At 31.5% G+C, this 19,153-nt stretch overlaps 1 protein-coding gene across 1 annotated transcript in view; it reads left to right on the forward strand.

The window, feature by feature from the left end:
• Window positions 1–19,153, forward strand: part of LOC112690850 — a 48,026-nt gene that overhangs the window by 15,451 nt on the left and 13,422 nt on the right. Inside the window, exon 2 of the mRNA XM_025564950.1 lies at window positions 17,658–17,893. Coding sequence (XP_025420735.1) covers window positions 17,658–17,893 — 236 coding nt within the window. The remainder of the gene's footprint in view (window positions 1–17,657; window positions 17,894–19,153) is intronic.

Raw genomic sequence — 19,153 nt, forward strand, 5'->3', positions numbered from 1 at the left:
GGTATTATATATGTTGCAACAACTTTAAAAAAATAATTTCAAGTATTGTTAAACACGTTTTATTGTTTTTTTTTTAATTTTTTTTTATTTTTTTATGTAGTCTACCTTTTCTACGAACACGTTCAATATAACGCACTTGTTGTTATAATAGTATAGAAATAAAATATCCATATAAACGTACTTTCTCCAGGACCCCTGTCCATAATTTATCGTCTTTAATATATTACATAATGTACGAAATACCTTTGTCATATTAATTTTGCTCTAAATTGTACATGTATAATATGTATTATATATACGTCCATTTTACACCTTTCATCTTTTATGTTGTACCGTCTTTTCAAATATTGCCGTCACATTTCGTCTACAAGATCTTGTAGTTAGTCACGTATACTGTAAAGTATAATATTTTTTACGATTCGTTTGTCCCGAAATTATACCATCTGTATGCCGATCGATGTAGCGTAATCGTTTTACACAAACTGATGAAAACCTATTATATATGTATCTTACGGATATATATATATTCGTAATACCGGCCATTATATTCGACACATCGGCGTCGAACTATAATAATATAAAGTCGACTTACGCGCTGTATCTTCTCGACAAAACTACTTTGGGACGCGCAATATATGAAAAATATTCTGAACGGCGATAATGAAAAAAAAAAAATCACCTATAGTGTGTGTATCAACCTTTACAAGGCCTCGACGGGAACTAATAAATCGAAGTGCGTCACATCCGACTGCAGCATCGAAAATAATCACAAAACGCTGTGCGCATTGCACCTGCAACGATAGTCCGCAATACGGAATAAATACTACAAATGTTGGTAGTTTTGTTCGGAATTTATCAATGGCTCGGCGGGATAATGTTTCGGCGTAACACTCGCGTACTCACAATGAGCTGATGAATAAGCGGCAGAACGTCGGCCAAATTTTATTATCGTTTTAAATCGTATACACGCGGTGAGCGATATACATATAACCCGAACGATTTGCTTGAACGAGGGAAGAAACGGAGTAGGCCGATTTTGGCGTTTCCGTAAAGTCATGACGTGGTTTTTTTTCCTTTTGTATGATTCGGTTAATACGATACGTACGGAGAGAAAAAAAAACCGTCTTCTCGACAAGTCTTTTCTATTATTTTTCAGTCAAGTGACAGAAAGACGAAAGACAAAAAACATAATATCCTACAGTGGTATTTTATTTTATTTATTTTTTTTTTTATTGAATTCTGTATGCTTACTGTAAACGCGCGTGTGAAACGAGAGATAGAACTGTGTACGTATATATATATTACTCTTTCAAATGTTTTGATATAAGCGCGCGCGCGGTGACAAATTAAATTCACGCACGAAACCAGTTTTCGTCGGGTTCGGGTCGTAAATGAGTTTGCAAAAACGCTTTTATCCAAATTGATTTATTTACGAAGTTATATTATTACACTTGATTACAATAACAAGGTTACCGGCATGGGCGTACAACGTTACACGTATTGTGTGACCTACCGTTTGTCACCAATATGTTCGATTGCGGGTCGACGGGGAACAACGCACCGTTTCCGCCGAAAAGCTTCGTTTCACGACTGGGCAAGGTCCGTCCGGAAGTCCAACCCAAAAATCAGACACGTGTGTGATTTCCCCCTCTTTTTCCAATGATAAATGGGGTGAAATAAACACTTCGGACTCATTAAAAGTCTGGCGACAATAGCACATTAAATCCCAATTCAATTATTCGGATCACCGTGTATGTATATATAAACGGAGAGAGTGTATTCTATGTACAAAGACATATACACACACACACATACAACGGCACACCCAGTACACGTCATTGATGACCCATCGCAGTACGTGTGTGCAGTACACCCCACAACCCCTATAACACATGGCATCGTAAAATCAGTACCTAGGTGACGTGTACACTGCAGCACCTTTCCAGAGGAGGGTTGTTTGGCTCGTCGCCCGTTACAAGAGAACAATATAGCATAACGATTGTCGATGCGAAGTTTGAGTGAAACAGAAAACAAAAAATCGACAAAAAATTGGAGTACCTACTATTACACCACTTGTGTGTTTATGTGTGTGTGTGTGTGTGTGTGTGTGTGTATGTGTATGTGTGTGTGTATGTGTGTGTATAGAGACAGAAGTAGAGAGAGTAAGAGAGATTTCATATCGATAGGGAGGCGTGGCGATGAGATAATTCGTGATGTGAATTTTAAGGGTTTATTTTTTTCCAAGTGTTCGCTGCCAATATAATATGTATAAAGGTGGAACACATGTACAGCCACCTAACTTGCATGTACCACACGGTGTTCTCGAATTCAAGTGGTGCAGAAATCATAAATCTAGAAGAGGGGACATATTCACGCGGTTGCAATAGGGTACTACGCAGTAGGAAAAAAAAAGAACTGTTCGACAATTCGATTCAAATTTGTATTTTAACCTCGTCCGACAAAACAGCATTGGATTTATTCGTACGATATTGCAATATATTTAACATAATATTTTGTGCAATTTCCTGTAAGAAACTAATCGAGTTGACGATTTTAAATTTTAAGACGGAAATATATTTTTAATAAGTACAGTATACAGTTACCCATAATAAATAAGTCCAATGACTAATTATTATTCAAATGTTTGTACCTTTTATGGTTTTTTTTATACTTATGAATCTATATAGTAATAATACTTACTTGATAAAAAGGCGTCTTTACACACGATTACTGTTTTAATTTCAGTGCGTATTGATTTTATGCGATTTCTTCATAAAGTATCAAAGTCAATATTATATTATATGTATCCTAAAAAATTATTTATTTGTCTTGTATTACGTTATTTTTTAATTAACTACTGATGGTATCTTCAAATCCGAACGTATTCTGTATTTTACACGATGCACACCGTATTTTGCATACATTGTACTTACGTTAATTAAATTTCATTACTTACGTTAATTACTTGTACTCATTAAAAAAATTTGTGAATTATTTACTATTTATAACACGTCTACATAAGCGTTCAAAATCGCTAATTTATTTATGTATTTATTTAAATTCATGCGTTTTATGATAAAAATAAATTCTCAAAATCATTAATGTTATAACAGTAAAACATATTTATACACAAATATATGTTTATTTATTTATTTACGGAATCAATTATATTTAGAATAGTTTTTAGTATTATAGTTTATAAAATAAATATTAAATTAGTAATTGACATAATATTTAGGTCACAGGTACAGTATAGATAGTTTACAAAATATTAAATATAATTTAATTTTTGATTTAAAAATTCTAATGTTATAAAATAAATATAATTATACTTTTACTATATTAATAAATAATTGTTGTATTCTTACGTTGTTTAGTATACATCCTATAGCATTTATATATTTTGTGGCACACAGTACGAATTTAAAATTATTAATCAAAGTTAATTTGACTTAATAAACATAAGTCACAACATTTTATCTGCAGATATTGATAAAACGTGTTCTGATTTCTGTCTTAAACCTGTAATTGGTTTACAAACAATTTAAAGTTAACAATTTGAAAAAATCATATTAGTTAAATTAAACGTTTAACTAATATCATATTAATTAAACGTTTAAAGTAACATAATACAATAACTAAAAAGATTGTGTGAGATTTATCCTAAGAGTTTCAAGTTACAATGCAGTTGAATTCGGTTATTATATATATATCAATATTTTAAACGTAGTTACAAGTTATAACTTTAAAGTACCTATATTTATTTTGCAATTATAAAAAAAGTTTAAGTCATATTTTCACTGTACTTTGTATCTACATCGATTAACAACTTAGAACGTTCATACTTACGTGTAAATATATATGTGCATAATAATTTTTCATTATATCATGTTACTCGTGATATTAAGAACGTCTATTTTACTAACTTTTAATTTTTTTTTTTTTTTTTTTTAATTAATATCGATTTTGATACTTAGCATTATTAATACATATGCCGTTTAACGATGTATAGAATTAAGATACAATATGTTCGGACTTAAATCATTAGAGCTGCCGCAGCCGACCAACAGCACGTGCCATACTCTTGCTGCCAGCCATCTGTCCTGTCTCATATTTTATCACACGCCGCCCGTATGTCAAACGATACAGTTACGGTTTTTTCTTCTGGTCTTACCCACAAAACGAAATATGAATGGAATTTTTGTATTTTTTTAACATTGTATTAATGTACATAGTATACATATATAAATATATATATATTTCTGATCACTCCTACGATTGCTATTAAAATCTATTTATAGCAGTTTTAAACATTATAAAATCACCATCATACGAAATTTTTACCTATTATTGGTATACAGACTAACTGTGAATTGTTTCGTAGAATGTTGAACTTTTGATTGAAATAATCATTGGTACGTTGGTAAAGTTAATACAGACTTTTCATATAGTTTCTTACGCGCTCGATCATCATCACGTGTAATCATTACCTATATACGCTGTCTTTACGTATAATATAATATATTATGATATATTATATCACATCGAATCGTTAATCATTGAAAATGATTCGAGTTAGCTGTTCAAGTCGGAACAAAAATAATCGTATTATACGAGTCATGCAGCGGCGCATTTCGTCCGTTATATAGTGCACATGATACTGTATTGTGGGTTCAGTGAAAAACGTTGTGTGCCACATTGTAACGACATTTGACGAACTCTCATTATTTCTGTTATTCGGGATATACTTTTTTCCCTCGTATTTCCGAGTGACGATTCTTTTAGCAGATGACATCCGGCGTGTGATTTGAATCGCAGATTCATGTGCGGCGGTGCAAACCCCGGTTTGAGGTGACTATATACACCGTGGACTAGGGATATCGCCTCTTATACATTATCAGCTACGTATTATGACAACCACCTTGTTCGTGTACAGATATTAAATTGAGCGCCACGACAGAAAAGCATTTATCAGACACTATAATGCGTGACGCCGTCGGAATTAGTAGCGGTTCGGTGCAACTGTCATGGCTGCATCGAATGCGTCCTTGTAGTCTTGGCTTTTCGAAATGCTCGACACATTTCGTTATTATTTTCGATGAAAAATCTTCGTGGACCAATGCTTTTCCTACAGCTTTTACATTTCCGTTATACATATGCGCATCGCACTATCCGCGTACGCATATAACAAGATGTACGTATTAATTTACATGAACTCGTATACCTATTGGGCAAATTATGATTGCCTGCACGTATACGATTTTGCGTTTAATTCTTTATACGCGCCGTATTAAAATCGCTGCACAATAGCTATTGTACTTGCACACAATACTTATAAATATATTTTTATTTTTTTTTTCTGCAGCCGCTGGTGTTGATCAGATTATTTGTATTGTAGTAGAACACTTGTAATAAAACATAAACCTTATATAATATATATGAATAACATGTTGGTCGCGTTTTTCGTGTGGAATATCAACGTATACTTACAATATACCCCGTAGTTATAATAAATAATAATGAAATATCAGCATAATGAACGAACGGGTATTGAAAGAAGTAAATCGTAGTGTTTTTTTTTTCTTGTCCGACAGCTACGCTCGCGCGCGCATACCTCCTACACGACTGTTCGTGCTCTGTTGAAGTACGTTGAGCTCGCGTTCCGTCCGCGTACAATAATATTAACTTCGTCCACGTCAAATTCTGTACAGTACGCGAATGCATTCAATATTCATACATCTACGAATATTAATTTACAAAAAAAAATGTCAAAAAGAGAAACACTGACAGTAACATGTTTATAAATACTATGCATAATCCAAATATTCCTATAATTGAACATCAGATGATCAAGCTTCCAGAGGGGAAGTATTCAAGTTGATCACTTTATCAATAATAATAAATTTATCTAACAAAGCAATATATAAGTATACACTGATAAATTAAAATATACTATATACATGTTTGCAACTCCCCTTTAAGTGTAAAGATTGTTGGGAGTATATAAGTTTGAGTTTAGTATGTAAAAAGAATACAAAATAATATCAAGAACCTTATATGTTTTCCAGACAAGCAGCTATAACGAAATTAAGGTGGAATTTATAAAAATGGTTCACCCCAAAATAAGCGGTTTTTGACTAAGGATATCAGTCCAATCTATTCTCATTAATAGCAGTATTATAACAAAAATAGTATTAAATTAGGTGCTCCTGAATTTCTGCTAATCAGTTGCAGTAAAAGTCACTGCTTTAAGTTGCTGTGATATCAGAAAATACTGATTGTGTGTACGCCTATTTATGATTATAAAATGATGTGATGTGTTTTTATTTGTGTTATGTATACGTTTTTGTTTTTGTGTTTGTCTGATTAAAATCAATGTTGATAAACGTTTTCTGCTCCTTAAACGCATAAATACATACGTCTTTGTACGTACGGTATTTTCTTTCGAAAAAATATGCGTTGCACGCATAATTGTTGCGAATGACATTTCTTAGCGTTCAGTCGCATTTCAACAGGCATATGCTTGTGAATATACTATTATTATTCTATTCAAAGTTAAACCGTACATTATTTTTGAAATTATATTCGAAAATCGACAAAGAAAAAATAAAAACACACTTTATTAAACATTTTGACATTATCCGTTGTCGTTTAATTTTATTTTTATTTTTATTTTTTTTTGTTTTTATTCGCAAGTTCACGGTAAATATAATAAATGACACACAATTATTTGAGAAAATATTGTATCTTGGTTATTAATCATTCCGGTTTCTCATGAGTACACTCGAATCCGACACCCAGGATCGATTCGTTTCGCCGTTATTTATTCCAGTTGTTTGTTTCCTGATTTTCACTTGCTGTGTTCGGTCTCGGGTTTTTGAAAATTCGCAATTGTGCAAATCGAAAAATAAAATAACAATAATACACTCCAAGAAACCAGTGAACATAATACGCAAACATTTATTTATATACATATATTTCCAGCTCTCCAACGGTAAAATTACTTTAGTGCTATTAAACACAGCCAATGTCTGCGGAAAGAAGACGATTTTTATAGATAAACTATTTTTTATGGTAAAATATGCTTCACTATTGTTTGTATTCACATTGAGTATGTCCCAATGATTGCAGTGGGACGTCGAACGTTTTTTCAATGCTACATGTATGAACACTAATATTGCGTCCACGAGTGTTTATTCACCCGTCTGCTGGAACGTGGTTTATTGTGTTCCTGTGTGTATTATAATATACCGGTGTTTGAATAGCTGCGTTAACAATAATATTATTCGGTTTATAGAAACAAGAGAAACTCGCAACACTACCGAGAAATGTCTCTAGAACGTCAGAAACGTCTCGAAACTATTACATCGATCCGATATATTTTAGATGCTAAACATAGCAACAAATATATTGAACTTAAAACGACGTATTTTATTTTGTAATCAAAGTTTCGGATCGTAAATTGGCATCGAAAGTTTCACGTGGCAAGTTTTCAGATAGGAAAACAGACGTTGCCAGTAGACATATGTTCGTTAAGCGATATTTTTTTTCCAGTTGGAGTTTTTCAGTAGTATTGGAAAGAATAACTGAAAAAAAAAAAAAACTTTGAAATAATGTACTTTTATTAAACTTTTATATTTATTTTGATAAACAAAATTGTTTATGTTTCATGACTTTAAAAATATAATGCTTATCTATTATATCATTAACTATTTTTAATATTTTAAAGTTCAATTTTTTGTTTTAATTATTCAAAGTTTGAAAATGACTTATGACGATTATTTTCATTTATATTGATAATTTTTAAAAAAATGTTTTCCAATGTATGACTATGTAAAAACATTTTAAAATAAAAATTAGTTAACTTTCTAATTTTGTTCATATGATCGATATAATGCTTTGATGTTTAAATCGAATTAGATAAGTCCTTCGACACTTCTATTATATATGTATTATGTTGTTTTAACCAACTTTTGCTCAGAATAGTTACAGGCAAATTTTGAAATTTCTTCCAGTTTAAAATGTATAACTTTAAAAATAACTGTTTCCGATTTTGGTACTGTTTTATTTTGTATGCGTAAGACCCCGGGTCTCGATATAATTTATATTCAAAACGTTTACGTCATCAGCTGTAACAGCACAACAATTCATTTTGTACATATACCGAATGTTAGAAGAACGCGGTTCACGTGCAACTATTTGTTCATCATTCACATTAAGGCTAAAAGGTATATGCATTAATCATAATGATTTACCTCACATTGAAATTCAACCTATGTCGAGTATTTCGACCACTGAAAATTATTATACATCTAAATGAAGTATAAATGCGCAAACAGGCCAGGGCCTAAAATTGTGTACTCTGCGAATCACTTTATGTATGATAACATAAAAGTTGAAGTACGCACTACGAAATCTAAAAGTGTCAAATATTTTTCTATTTATTGAAACATTCAATATTGAAGTCGTCAAGCGTTGCGCAAAACATTTATTTTAAATTTTAACGAATTAATTTATTAATGAAACATAAGGAAAAAATTATAAATTTTTTACACATAACATTTTTGATGAGTTAAAAATAGATATATTTAAAATGCATTGTTTATTGTTATCACAAAAACGGTTACTCGCGTGTACAAATATCGTAAGATCAGTTCGTAGATACTTAATGAAGACAATAATTTTTGAGGAGGTTAACTCATTATCCTCATCCTGACACAGGCTAGCTGCAAGTCTACAAACGTTTATTTAGTGTGTTATGAAAAATTGAAGATTTTAAGCCCTGCAAGCGAGGTATTCACTTACTCTGGTCGATGACTTCAGTGCACAAATTGACCTGTGCTACTACGTGTCTATACTTATACATATATGTGTGTGTATGTGTGTGTATGTGTGTCATTCGTTTAGACACGTGACGACATTCGTGCCTACTGTCAATTGTTTTTCGACCGCCTTATATTACCGTCGTGGGCGTATATTTTAATTTCGGCCAATTAATTAGCCATCCATCTTTTCGCGACATCAACACGTCGTGGTTTAATAACACGACTGCGCCGGCGTCTCGGCCGTTAGTATATCAATATTAAATGTACACTTTATTCTATTTATACTTGTCAGGGAAGGCTTTAAGAACTCAAAAAGGGGTAAAAAGTTGGCATGCACGTCAAAAAGTAATTACAATATTAAACTATTTACACTAAAATTCAATGCTTCAAAAAATATATATTATAATTAATAGTACGAATATATGTAGTTTATAACAGTCGTTTTGTTTGTTATCGTACATACTACTTTCCAATAATGTTTTAATGTAAAATCTGTTTTTTTCTAAGTACTACTTAGTAAAGTATTTTTTTAAAAATATTCAAGTCTGAAGGGAGTGCATGGTCCCTATGCTGCAGACTCTGGTATATGTATGTAATAAATACACACACATACACATATATATGTATGATATGTAAGTAAATGTATATCCTTATTATTTTCGGTCCGTGTACATAGTAAGTAGAGAAAAGCTTTTATCCACGGTTACTGTGTGCGATTCGGTTGGATTTATTATTATTATTATTATTATTATTATTATTATTATTATCGATCTCGGATGACGTGAGCACAAGAATTTCTCGTTTAATTGATTCCGTCTACATACGAACGGGGAATACTCAGTTACTTTATGACCGACCAGTAACTGCTCTTCAGGGGAAAGACTTTAGGTCTAGGTATGTGTGGATATACCTCTATTGAAAAGCAGTAGACGTAGAGAGCCCACACGATCGAATGAAAATCACGTTTCCCCCTACTCCGGCCTCATCCTCCATAACACAATGTCTATACACTTCTCGACGACGAGAGAAGACCGCATGGAATTATATACCGTATTTTAGTTTTTTACCACTTCCATACCATGATCAAACGTATATAAGAACGACATCTTCCTGTGTGTTGCGTGAGATTATTATTTTTTTACTCACCACGTTTTCAACAACCATACGGTTTTCGATCGGATTTTCATGGTATACACACACACACACACACACACATACACACACATAAACTAGCAAGATGCGTTTAATTAACGTTCGCTGTTAAAAATCTTAAAAAAATAAGATTGTACACTCTGGCCAGAGCCTTGAAACGTCAAGACTAATTTGTATTTAACGATAGTTTGCCCACTCAAACCGTCGAATAGAGCTAATGTCTGTGTGTATATGTGTCTATCAGCTAGAACAAACGCGTCGTAAAAGTTTAATATTATTCTCATATATTCATCGTATTGGTAAGTACTAAGCTTTTATGCATGTTTATCACATAGTATTTTACACAATTATTGTGTAAATTAGTGTTTGCTGTTTCTGTTTGAAGAAAACTCGCGACTATTATTTCTATTATATTGGCAGAATACAAAAATACGTTTCTGAACAATATGTTTCAGACATTTCAACAGTTGCCTTGTTTAATCACTAATAACAAAAAAAGAAAAATTCAAGTACAAATAAATAATAGGTTAATTTAGTCAATGACATTTTACGGTTGTTCAACAATTGCTATGCATAATGCTAATAACATTACCATGCAGTTCCATTTAATTTTAAACCAACCATAAATAGATAATACTGAAATGTACACCGCTACAACGCGTAATCTCTCGAAAAATCCCAACTTTATATTATGATCATATGATCATGTAATATATTCTCACGATCTTTTAATTAGGTGCGTGAAATTTATTACATACAATGCCTTCCCAAAGAAAAAAAAAATTTATATCTTGATAGAAGAATCCGTCGAGCTAAATATACCGCTCCACTACGTTTCCACTTCAAAAATTATAAGTCTGCGAAGATGACTGTAGTGGTAAAACGTCTCTGAGGGCGTTATTTTTGGAATCCACCGTCGTCGTTTTACCACCGCACATTTCGATGTCTTATATCCACGCCGGCGGTGTGGGGGTGAATCGTTTTTTACAACTATATACGCTTTATACACCCAGAAATACTCGTGTGCGCACACACACGTGTAAGTGCCACATTTAGGATTCACAGTTGCGTAAGCCCGGCATTCAATTAACCCTAAAAACACTCAAACCCCGCCCGAGGACCAGAATTTATGGATATTGCTCTTCGTCGGCTCAAAAGCGCTCATTTCATTAACCCTCGTTGATACTCATATGGGAAACAATGTCACGGGGATTGAGTTCTGATGCACCATCAGTGTATATCATATACTTATATTATACTCGTTTTAATGCCACGATTGAACGGATAAACATGAGAAACATGCACGAATCGTACTTATGTCAAAGATTATTATAAAGTTTACTTTCCTAGAAGTAATTCTAAAAATGAAATGTGTAGTCTAAAGAATGTTTCTCTGAAAAATATACATAAGTACGAATTGTGAAATGAACGTCTTATTGTTGAATTAGAAAACCGTGGTATATTTTCTGTGAGAAACTCCGAGCTCAATAATCATTATACTGCTATAGTTTATTAATTTATATTCCATTCAGGTGTATTCAACTACAATTGTACTTTTATATTGTAATTTTATATTGTTTAAATTTCTATTTTATATCTTATTTTATGTATGTCAAATGTAAAAATTATAATCATTTAGCGGATCTCAAAACATAAACCCCAACAAAAACGTTTGGTAAAAAAGAAATCGATTCTAGAAAAGTATTCAATTATTATCAAATGCATATTAAATACATCGTCTTTCAAAAACTTAAAAATATTTACTTGAAATATTTTCATATCGTAAAAACAACAATTTTTGGTATTCTCACACATACAGACTCGCTTACATCGACGCCTGTAGAAACAAGCATGACATATTTGTCGCAATATAATTTTCCCTCTTTTATTTTTGTCTCAGAATGTCTCAGAACGTCAAAACAATAAATTACAAAATATATAAAATTTTTTTTTTACTATACGTATTTTTCATTTAACATACGAGTATATTTTAATACTCGTCGTTTAAACTTCAAAGTTTATAAATATTAAATGTTCATATATTCTATCAAGTATGAAATGTATTTTTCATTCTTTATTCAAACATACGAATTATTCGAGACAATGTAGAAACATTTTGTCTTAAATGGGTCACTGAAACGATGTGATTACAAAAAAATGAAGAAATACAGTCCGTATATTTATTAAATTATACTTGCTTGTACGTTTGAATCTATATGAACATAATAATGTCAATATTTTGAAAACGTTAAAAAAACTCATTTACATGAGTATAGTATCATATTTGAAGTCGTTCAATACGATAAGCTTAGATTGCTAAAGATTTGTTTTCCCGTCCCTCCAACGTTTTTGTTAACTGTAATAAATTATAATTGGATGTAAGCCACGCGTACAACATTTGAAAATTAATTTTAAAAAAATCACAAGGTACTTATGTTTTATCGGCGATAACAGTGATAACACACTACTATAGAGTAACTTTTTATTAATTAAATAATAATCTGGGTGACCCACGCATTTGTAAACTCATAAAGTCGGCACTTAATGAATATTTTGTTGTTCACCTGGATGCCGGACAATAGATTTTTTTTAACTAGGCTTGCAGTGTATAACATAACAATATTACATATTAGTCAGTGACGTATTCAAGTGGGGGCTAGAGGGGGCGATCGCCTCGGGCGGCATCAGATTTTTACACAGCCTATTTCATGTTGATGAACAATAATATAAATTGGTTAATTTTTTTTTTTATCTAAGATAATATTCTAAGGTTGGAAATATTCTTGGTAAGGGGGGGACAAAAATTATCGACGAATAACCTTTCCTTCAAAACGTAAATAAGTTACTTGGGGTCAAGAATGACCGATAAACGACTAAACAGTATGGCTATATTAAATATTGAATCAGACATCACAAAAATTTTACAGTATGATGACATAATCAATGAGTATAATTCCTTTAAGCTCGTAAAAAAAATATATAAATTGTAAATATTGTTTTGTAATAATAATAAATAAACCTATTTTATATTTGTGACTAATTTATATAGATAACATAATGTTTAAAGTTTAAACTGTGCTTTCTTTTTCTTACAACTAAAAATTGTTTAATGTAAATTTTTGATTAAATAATCAATGGGAACTGGTTCCATCGGAAAATACAAAAATTGAATACATTAAAAACAAAAATGTAATAAATACTCATAAGTTATTAAGCGCTTGAAAAGATAACGATAACGTACGGCTTACGGGTGATTACTGGAAGGTAAGCTCCGACATGCTCAGTAGGTGGAAAAAGTTAAATAATTTTTGTTGTGGGGGGGGAAGGAGCGGAAAAACGTTAGCACCCGGAGTCCAAATTTCTGAATACGTCTCTGACATTAGTAAAATGCAATAATACTATATATTGGCATTCAGAAAGTGTGTTTCCAGATTCGCATATTACACACTCGTCATCTATAAATAAAATTATGTTATTTATTTTTTGACACATATTTCACGCGTTTGGTTTGTACGAGGTCAGTCAGTCGCCAGGTTGTAAAAATAGTTTTGGCTCGTTGCGCGTGGTAGCCTACTGCAAAAACGTCATCCCGCACCAATGGCCAACGGTGCTAATTTACAGACATGTTCGATTTCCGTTATGAGAAAAAATCCAGCCTGTAATGAATTGGGTGATACTAATACTTTTGGGTTGTTCCAGTTGAGTACTATGAATATTTTTTAGTTTTTTGTTTCAAGTCCCTTAAAAAATAGTCATGGTTACTAAAAATCTTAAGATTTTTAGAACATCGCACTAAACTTTAAAATCAGTTTTTTCGTTATTACAGAGTTATTGTACAATGATATGAAATATTCTGGTCTCTATTTGTCATGGTATTTATATATTTTGAGTTTCACGTGTATTTCGATAGTTTTGAATGAAATAATAAACGAACGAATGTTTTGAATGATTTAAGTACCGTCTTTTGTACCTGGAGATTTGATTAGTTATCGTCTATTTATGTTCATTTTATAATTGTGTATTGTAAGATTGTAAAATTTTCGATGGTCTGTCAAAAAATATGTCCTCTACAGATTGTCCATCTACGTGTACTCGTCAAGTTTTATCTATTAGCACTTTTTTGTCACAGTTATAAATACTGCGTGTTGTTTGCAATTATCTACGACGTTATCGTTGTGTACTTCGATGTTTGAACGTGTTTAAGAAAATATACCGGACTTGATTCAAATACCACTAAATATGATCTGGGACACGGTTTAACGTTTGCCCCTGATGATAATAGAGCACACGTCTGGTCGATAACACGGTACATATAACCGATAAGTATTTCAAAATCATATCGTGCTTGCTGCTGAATCGAATGAAATCGAAATAGACGCGATCACGGTCCACGTATAGAAATCGAACCACCAACGACTGGCAAATTTTCCCACGATCTGGGCGCTCGCTCGCTTGTGTAACTGCGTACGCGGTACATAAACACGCGCGACAAAAGGATTACGATTCTGAGACATATTTTCGAAATCGCATCACGTTCGCGTGTACGCGGTTGTGCTTACGCGCACAAGAACCGTTTGTTCCCGCCATCACCGCCGTTGTTTCTTTCTCTTTCTCCCCGTCGACGTCGAGTTTTCTCTCTCGTCACCCGTCTCGTCCGCAATATGTACGCGTCATTCACTTATGGCCCCGCACGTACCTGCAACAGTCGATCCAAGAGACAGACCGGTCCCGTTTGGTCCCCGCGACTACATAAATACGTGGTCCATACCTTTTATAGACCTAACGTCCGATGTGTGTGTACGTGTCTGTGTGTGTGCTGTTGACGACGACATCTTGGAGTTCACCGAACTCACTGCCAGTACACGGCGTACAATAGTCGTCGTCGTAATACCTATGTGGTATAGTAATAGTCGTACCTAAGACCGAGTATCAGGTTTATAATAGTATAATACCTGTGGCCACGCAGTGACGGCGGTTGTCGTCGGTGCATCGTCATCGACGGTCACGTGAAAGGACCAATGCAACGATGTAATAGAATGGTCGCCGTGACGTTAGCCCCCGAGGCTGCAGACCTATACGGTTCGTGCTGCTCCACGGACGTACGGTATAATCAATCATGTTTTTGGATATTTGATAAACAAGTGCCAGAATACCTCCCCCCCCTCGTCCGTGTGTGTGTCCCGACGGCGTTATACTACCATTTACTGATTATACGTAAAAACGGTGGTCGATTAGTATGGAACCTTTTTACACATTTTCTTAAAAAATACAATGTAAAGAAGTTTATTTGATTTTACACTTTAACTACCTTCATTTTACGTATAACATTTATTTTTATACCTATTACATGATAATTTATAACGAATTTAATGATTTGATATTTAATCGATTTTCGAACTTTGAGACAGCGAACTTTTATTTCTTTTTTTTTTTTTTCAAAATCTCTTCCAAGTGTGGTTGAATATGGTTGATATTTTTATTTTGAACATAACCTTGGATCATTCATTGGGAACCACTGAAATAAAATATAATACCATAGAGGATTACCGATGACCATTATAATAATTGTTTTAAAAATCAAGAATTATCTATCTCTGGCATACACATGCCTGCAAATCCATTTCCACCCTATACGGTTTACTCGATTTACGCATGTGCACGTGCGTCCTGACCCGATCCCAAAATTAGATTTTATTATGATTGTATTGATTATAAGTTTTTCCATACGTGGATAAGTCGAAATATAATCCTTATTACTATTACCGATAAACTTATTACCGATTACTTATTACCGATAAATATCCAAGTTTTCGTGTCGGATTTTATTTTACCCGTCGGGCGACGTAATCGTAAAATATCATTATTGTTTTGACGATCGCCAAATGCGTACATAAAACCTGAATCATAACCTTTCAGAATACAGTAATATAATACGAGTATACCTACCGCCAGAGTTTTGTTCCATGCGCAATATAAGATGATGATAATATTTTGTACAAAAGTTATTTCTAACCGAAGTTGTTGTTTGACATAAATATATCATATTTTGTTCAAGACAAGAAATCAAATATATATCGAAAAATAATATATCAAATATTTTATTATTTATTTTTATTATTACGTTTGTATTAAAATATATACACATGAATAAATGATTAAATCTAATTTCGCTTTCGTATTCTATTTACGTTTACAAGAACATAATATATCTAGTTATTTTATTTATATCATTGTAATCCGGTTGAATTTTTTATATTTTATATAAATATTATCGATCACAGTTCGCGTAGCTTATTAAATGGCAATGTTTTTTAGCGTAATGTATACACGTCTATTTGTAGTTCGTATATGGATAATAAACTTACATAAACAGACGCTTTGATAATTTTATATCAAAAACGTGATAACATGAAAACAAATATAAATATAAAATTAACTATATTTTCAATTTAACAGATTAAAAACATCAATAAAAAATATATAGGTAATATGTAATTAAAAGATAAGAAACTTAATTGAAGATTTGACCTACAAAAATTGTTCATAATTAGTATTGAATTGATTTTTAAATTCTGATTTTTAAGTGAAGCGATGAATGAATTTTAATCTAAAAATGATAATTTGTTCACATACTTTCTGATTCTTATAGTCTTAAAACAATATAGTCTGAATGCGTATTTTTTAATTTCTTTTTAATATTAGAACAATTACTATTAAAATTATTTCAATCAATTATAATTAGTTACTTTTTTTTCATGTAATCTTTAAATTATATATATTTATATTCCTTAAAAACCGTTGCTACTTTACCATCGTATTCGAAAAATTCTAGAAACTTAATACCTTTAATAACATGAAACATGTTAATAAAATTTTAAAAGTGTTAATGAGCTAACTTTCTTATCAATACCTACATAATAAATAATATTGCTGTATTTAATTGTTTTTTACACAAAGTTAAATAAAAAAAAAAAAACCAACAAAAAAAATTGATTTTTATTAAAATTCAGATAAAAAATCAATTAGAATTTTAATAAAAATCACTATTATATTCCATATATTAAAATACTTTAATAGAAGTAAATACTCGTAAAATAATTTATAAAAGATTAATGTGTCAAACGTAGTCAATTTAGTATATAAATATCAAATAGACGCCGATGTACTTTCAGTGTTAACTTCTCGGTCATTATTAATAATATTGTGAGAAAAGGGAATGTAAATATTTTCACTAAACAAATGGGTGGTCAAATAACACGATAAGTTTAACGTTGTTTGAAAAAAAGAAAAATTCTGCTGAACACTGGAATAATATAACATAAACATGTGCATGTTTCTACACACCGAACGAGATTTCCAATGAAGTCCATGTATTATGGTGGTTGAAATAATACTATTGTACTAACTACCGCGATCTCTATCAACGTAATCATAATAATTTTGCAAGATTTAAATTTGCATTTTATGAATCGATTTTGTGAGATCATTTTACGGTGCAGTATAAACACCGGCCTTGGTGTGAAAGCCTATTGTTAGTTCAAATATTAAATTATATAGTCAGTGTCGTGTGTGTAACGTGATGATAGCTGTAATTCTAGTATAGTGTTGTACGATAATCTGTCTAGTATTTCTGCAGGTTATAATATAATGTTTTTCTTATTATTATTATTTTTTTCACAGCTGAAAGTGACCTGACAGCGTTCAGTTTAAAAACTGAACATTTTAAAAGCAAGCAAGTAGAGAGCAAGAATTTACTATCAGCAGAAAACCGACCTGTCTGGGTTAAAAGGCTTTACGATCAAGCCGGTGTACCGAGTAAAGTTTACGCGAACAAACCTCATGTTCATAGATTATCGAGAAGAAAACGATCACTCGATGACAGTTGTTTGCCTTTGAACGACATAGAACTTAGGAAGGTTAGTACAAAATCACAAGTCCCTATTCGTAGTGTTTTTATCATTATTATTTCGAATGTGTTTTCGTTTTTATAATAATGTATTATTTATAATATTTTGATTAAATTGTACATTTCTGAAGAATCCGTATACAATTTACTAAAGCTAAAATATTTTGACTTATTAATTAGTAATAAAATAATAGACATATTTAATAAGTAATTAATATTCATTAATATAAAAAGGTTTTTATAATATAACAGCCTACTGCAGAATTCAGCGATATGTCAATATTTTATTTCTATTATACATATTTTGATCACAATAAAATAATTCTACCTTTATCAAACATTTGAAACATTTATTCGTACCCACATATATGCTGATGATAGCCTTTTTAATATTAACATAAATATCAACATTCAAAACACGAAGTATGACCGTTATTTATACATCCTATGCATGTTTTCGCTATAGTTATTAATATTTTGAACTTACAAATAAAACGAAGATTTTTCTTTAATTTTACCAGATCACGTACGCTTTATATAATACACGTATAAAATAATAACAATAAACTTATGTGTATTTGTAATTATAAAGGGTCTACATTTTCTAAATGATTAAGGCTTGTGCAAATTTAATTATTCTACAGATATTAAATGTGTTCTACGGTACAAATTGTTTTGTTACGCGTTAAAACGCGAAAAAAAATATATAAATTTCCATAAGAGGAAGAGATTAATTATGAAAACCGGATGTAACAGGTGTGTTGAGTATATAGGTGGTTGTAATAACCAAATTGACTTATTGACAAAAAACTTATTGTGTAAAATAACAGTTTATTTTATTCTTTGTATTCTATATTAATACAAAACATCGTTTATTCCTATTTTACATAATGAGTTGTAAAAGGCTATTTTAATTTTAATGTTATCTGATTTCAACTCCTGCGGGTATATAACTACACTGTTTGTTTAACTCGGTGAATCTTCTCTAAATAATAATAATGGATAATTATAATCAAATCATTGTCCTAGTTTCTTCCTGTGAATTACTCATATTATTCTATATACTTGTAGAAAGTATAATAAAGATGATTTATCAAAATATTAATTTATATTAATTTAATAATATATTTAAAGTTGTATATATAATATATATAATTAAAGAAAATTCCCGATAAAGTTAGAAAGTTTTCTTATTATCTAATCTGCCCTTGAATTCCCTGGATAGGTATTCGTACCTCAGTGTATCTCAGTAGAAGACAATTCTCAATTG

Source organism: Sipha flava, unplaced genomic scaffold, assembly GCF_003268045.1.
Source record: "Sipha flava isolate LNK unplaced genomic scaffold, YSA_version1 522_pilon_pilon, whole genome shotgun sequence".
Lineage (NCBI taxonomy): Eukaryota > Metazoa > Arthropoda > Insecta > Hemiptera > Aphididae > Sipha > Sipha flava.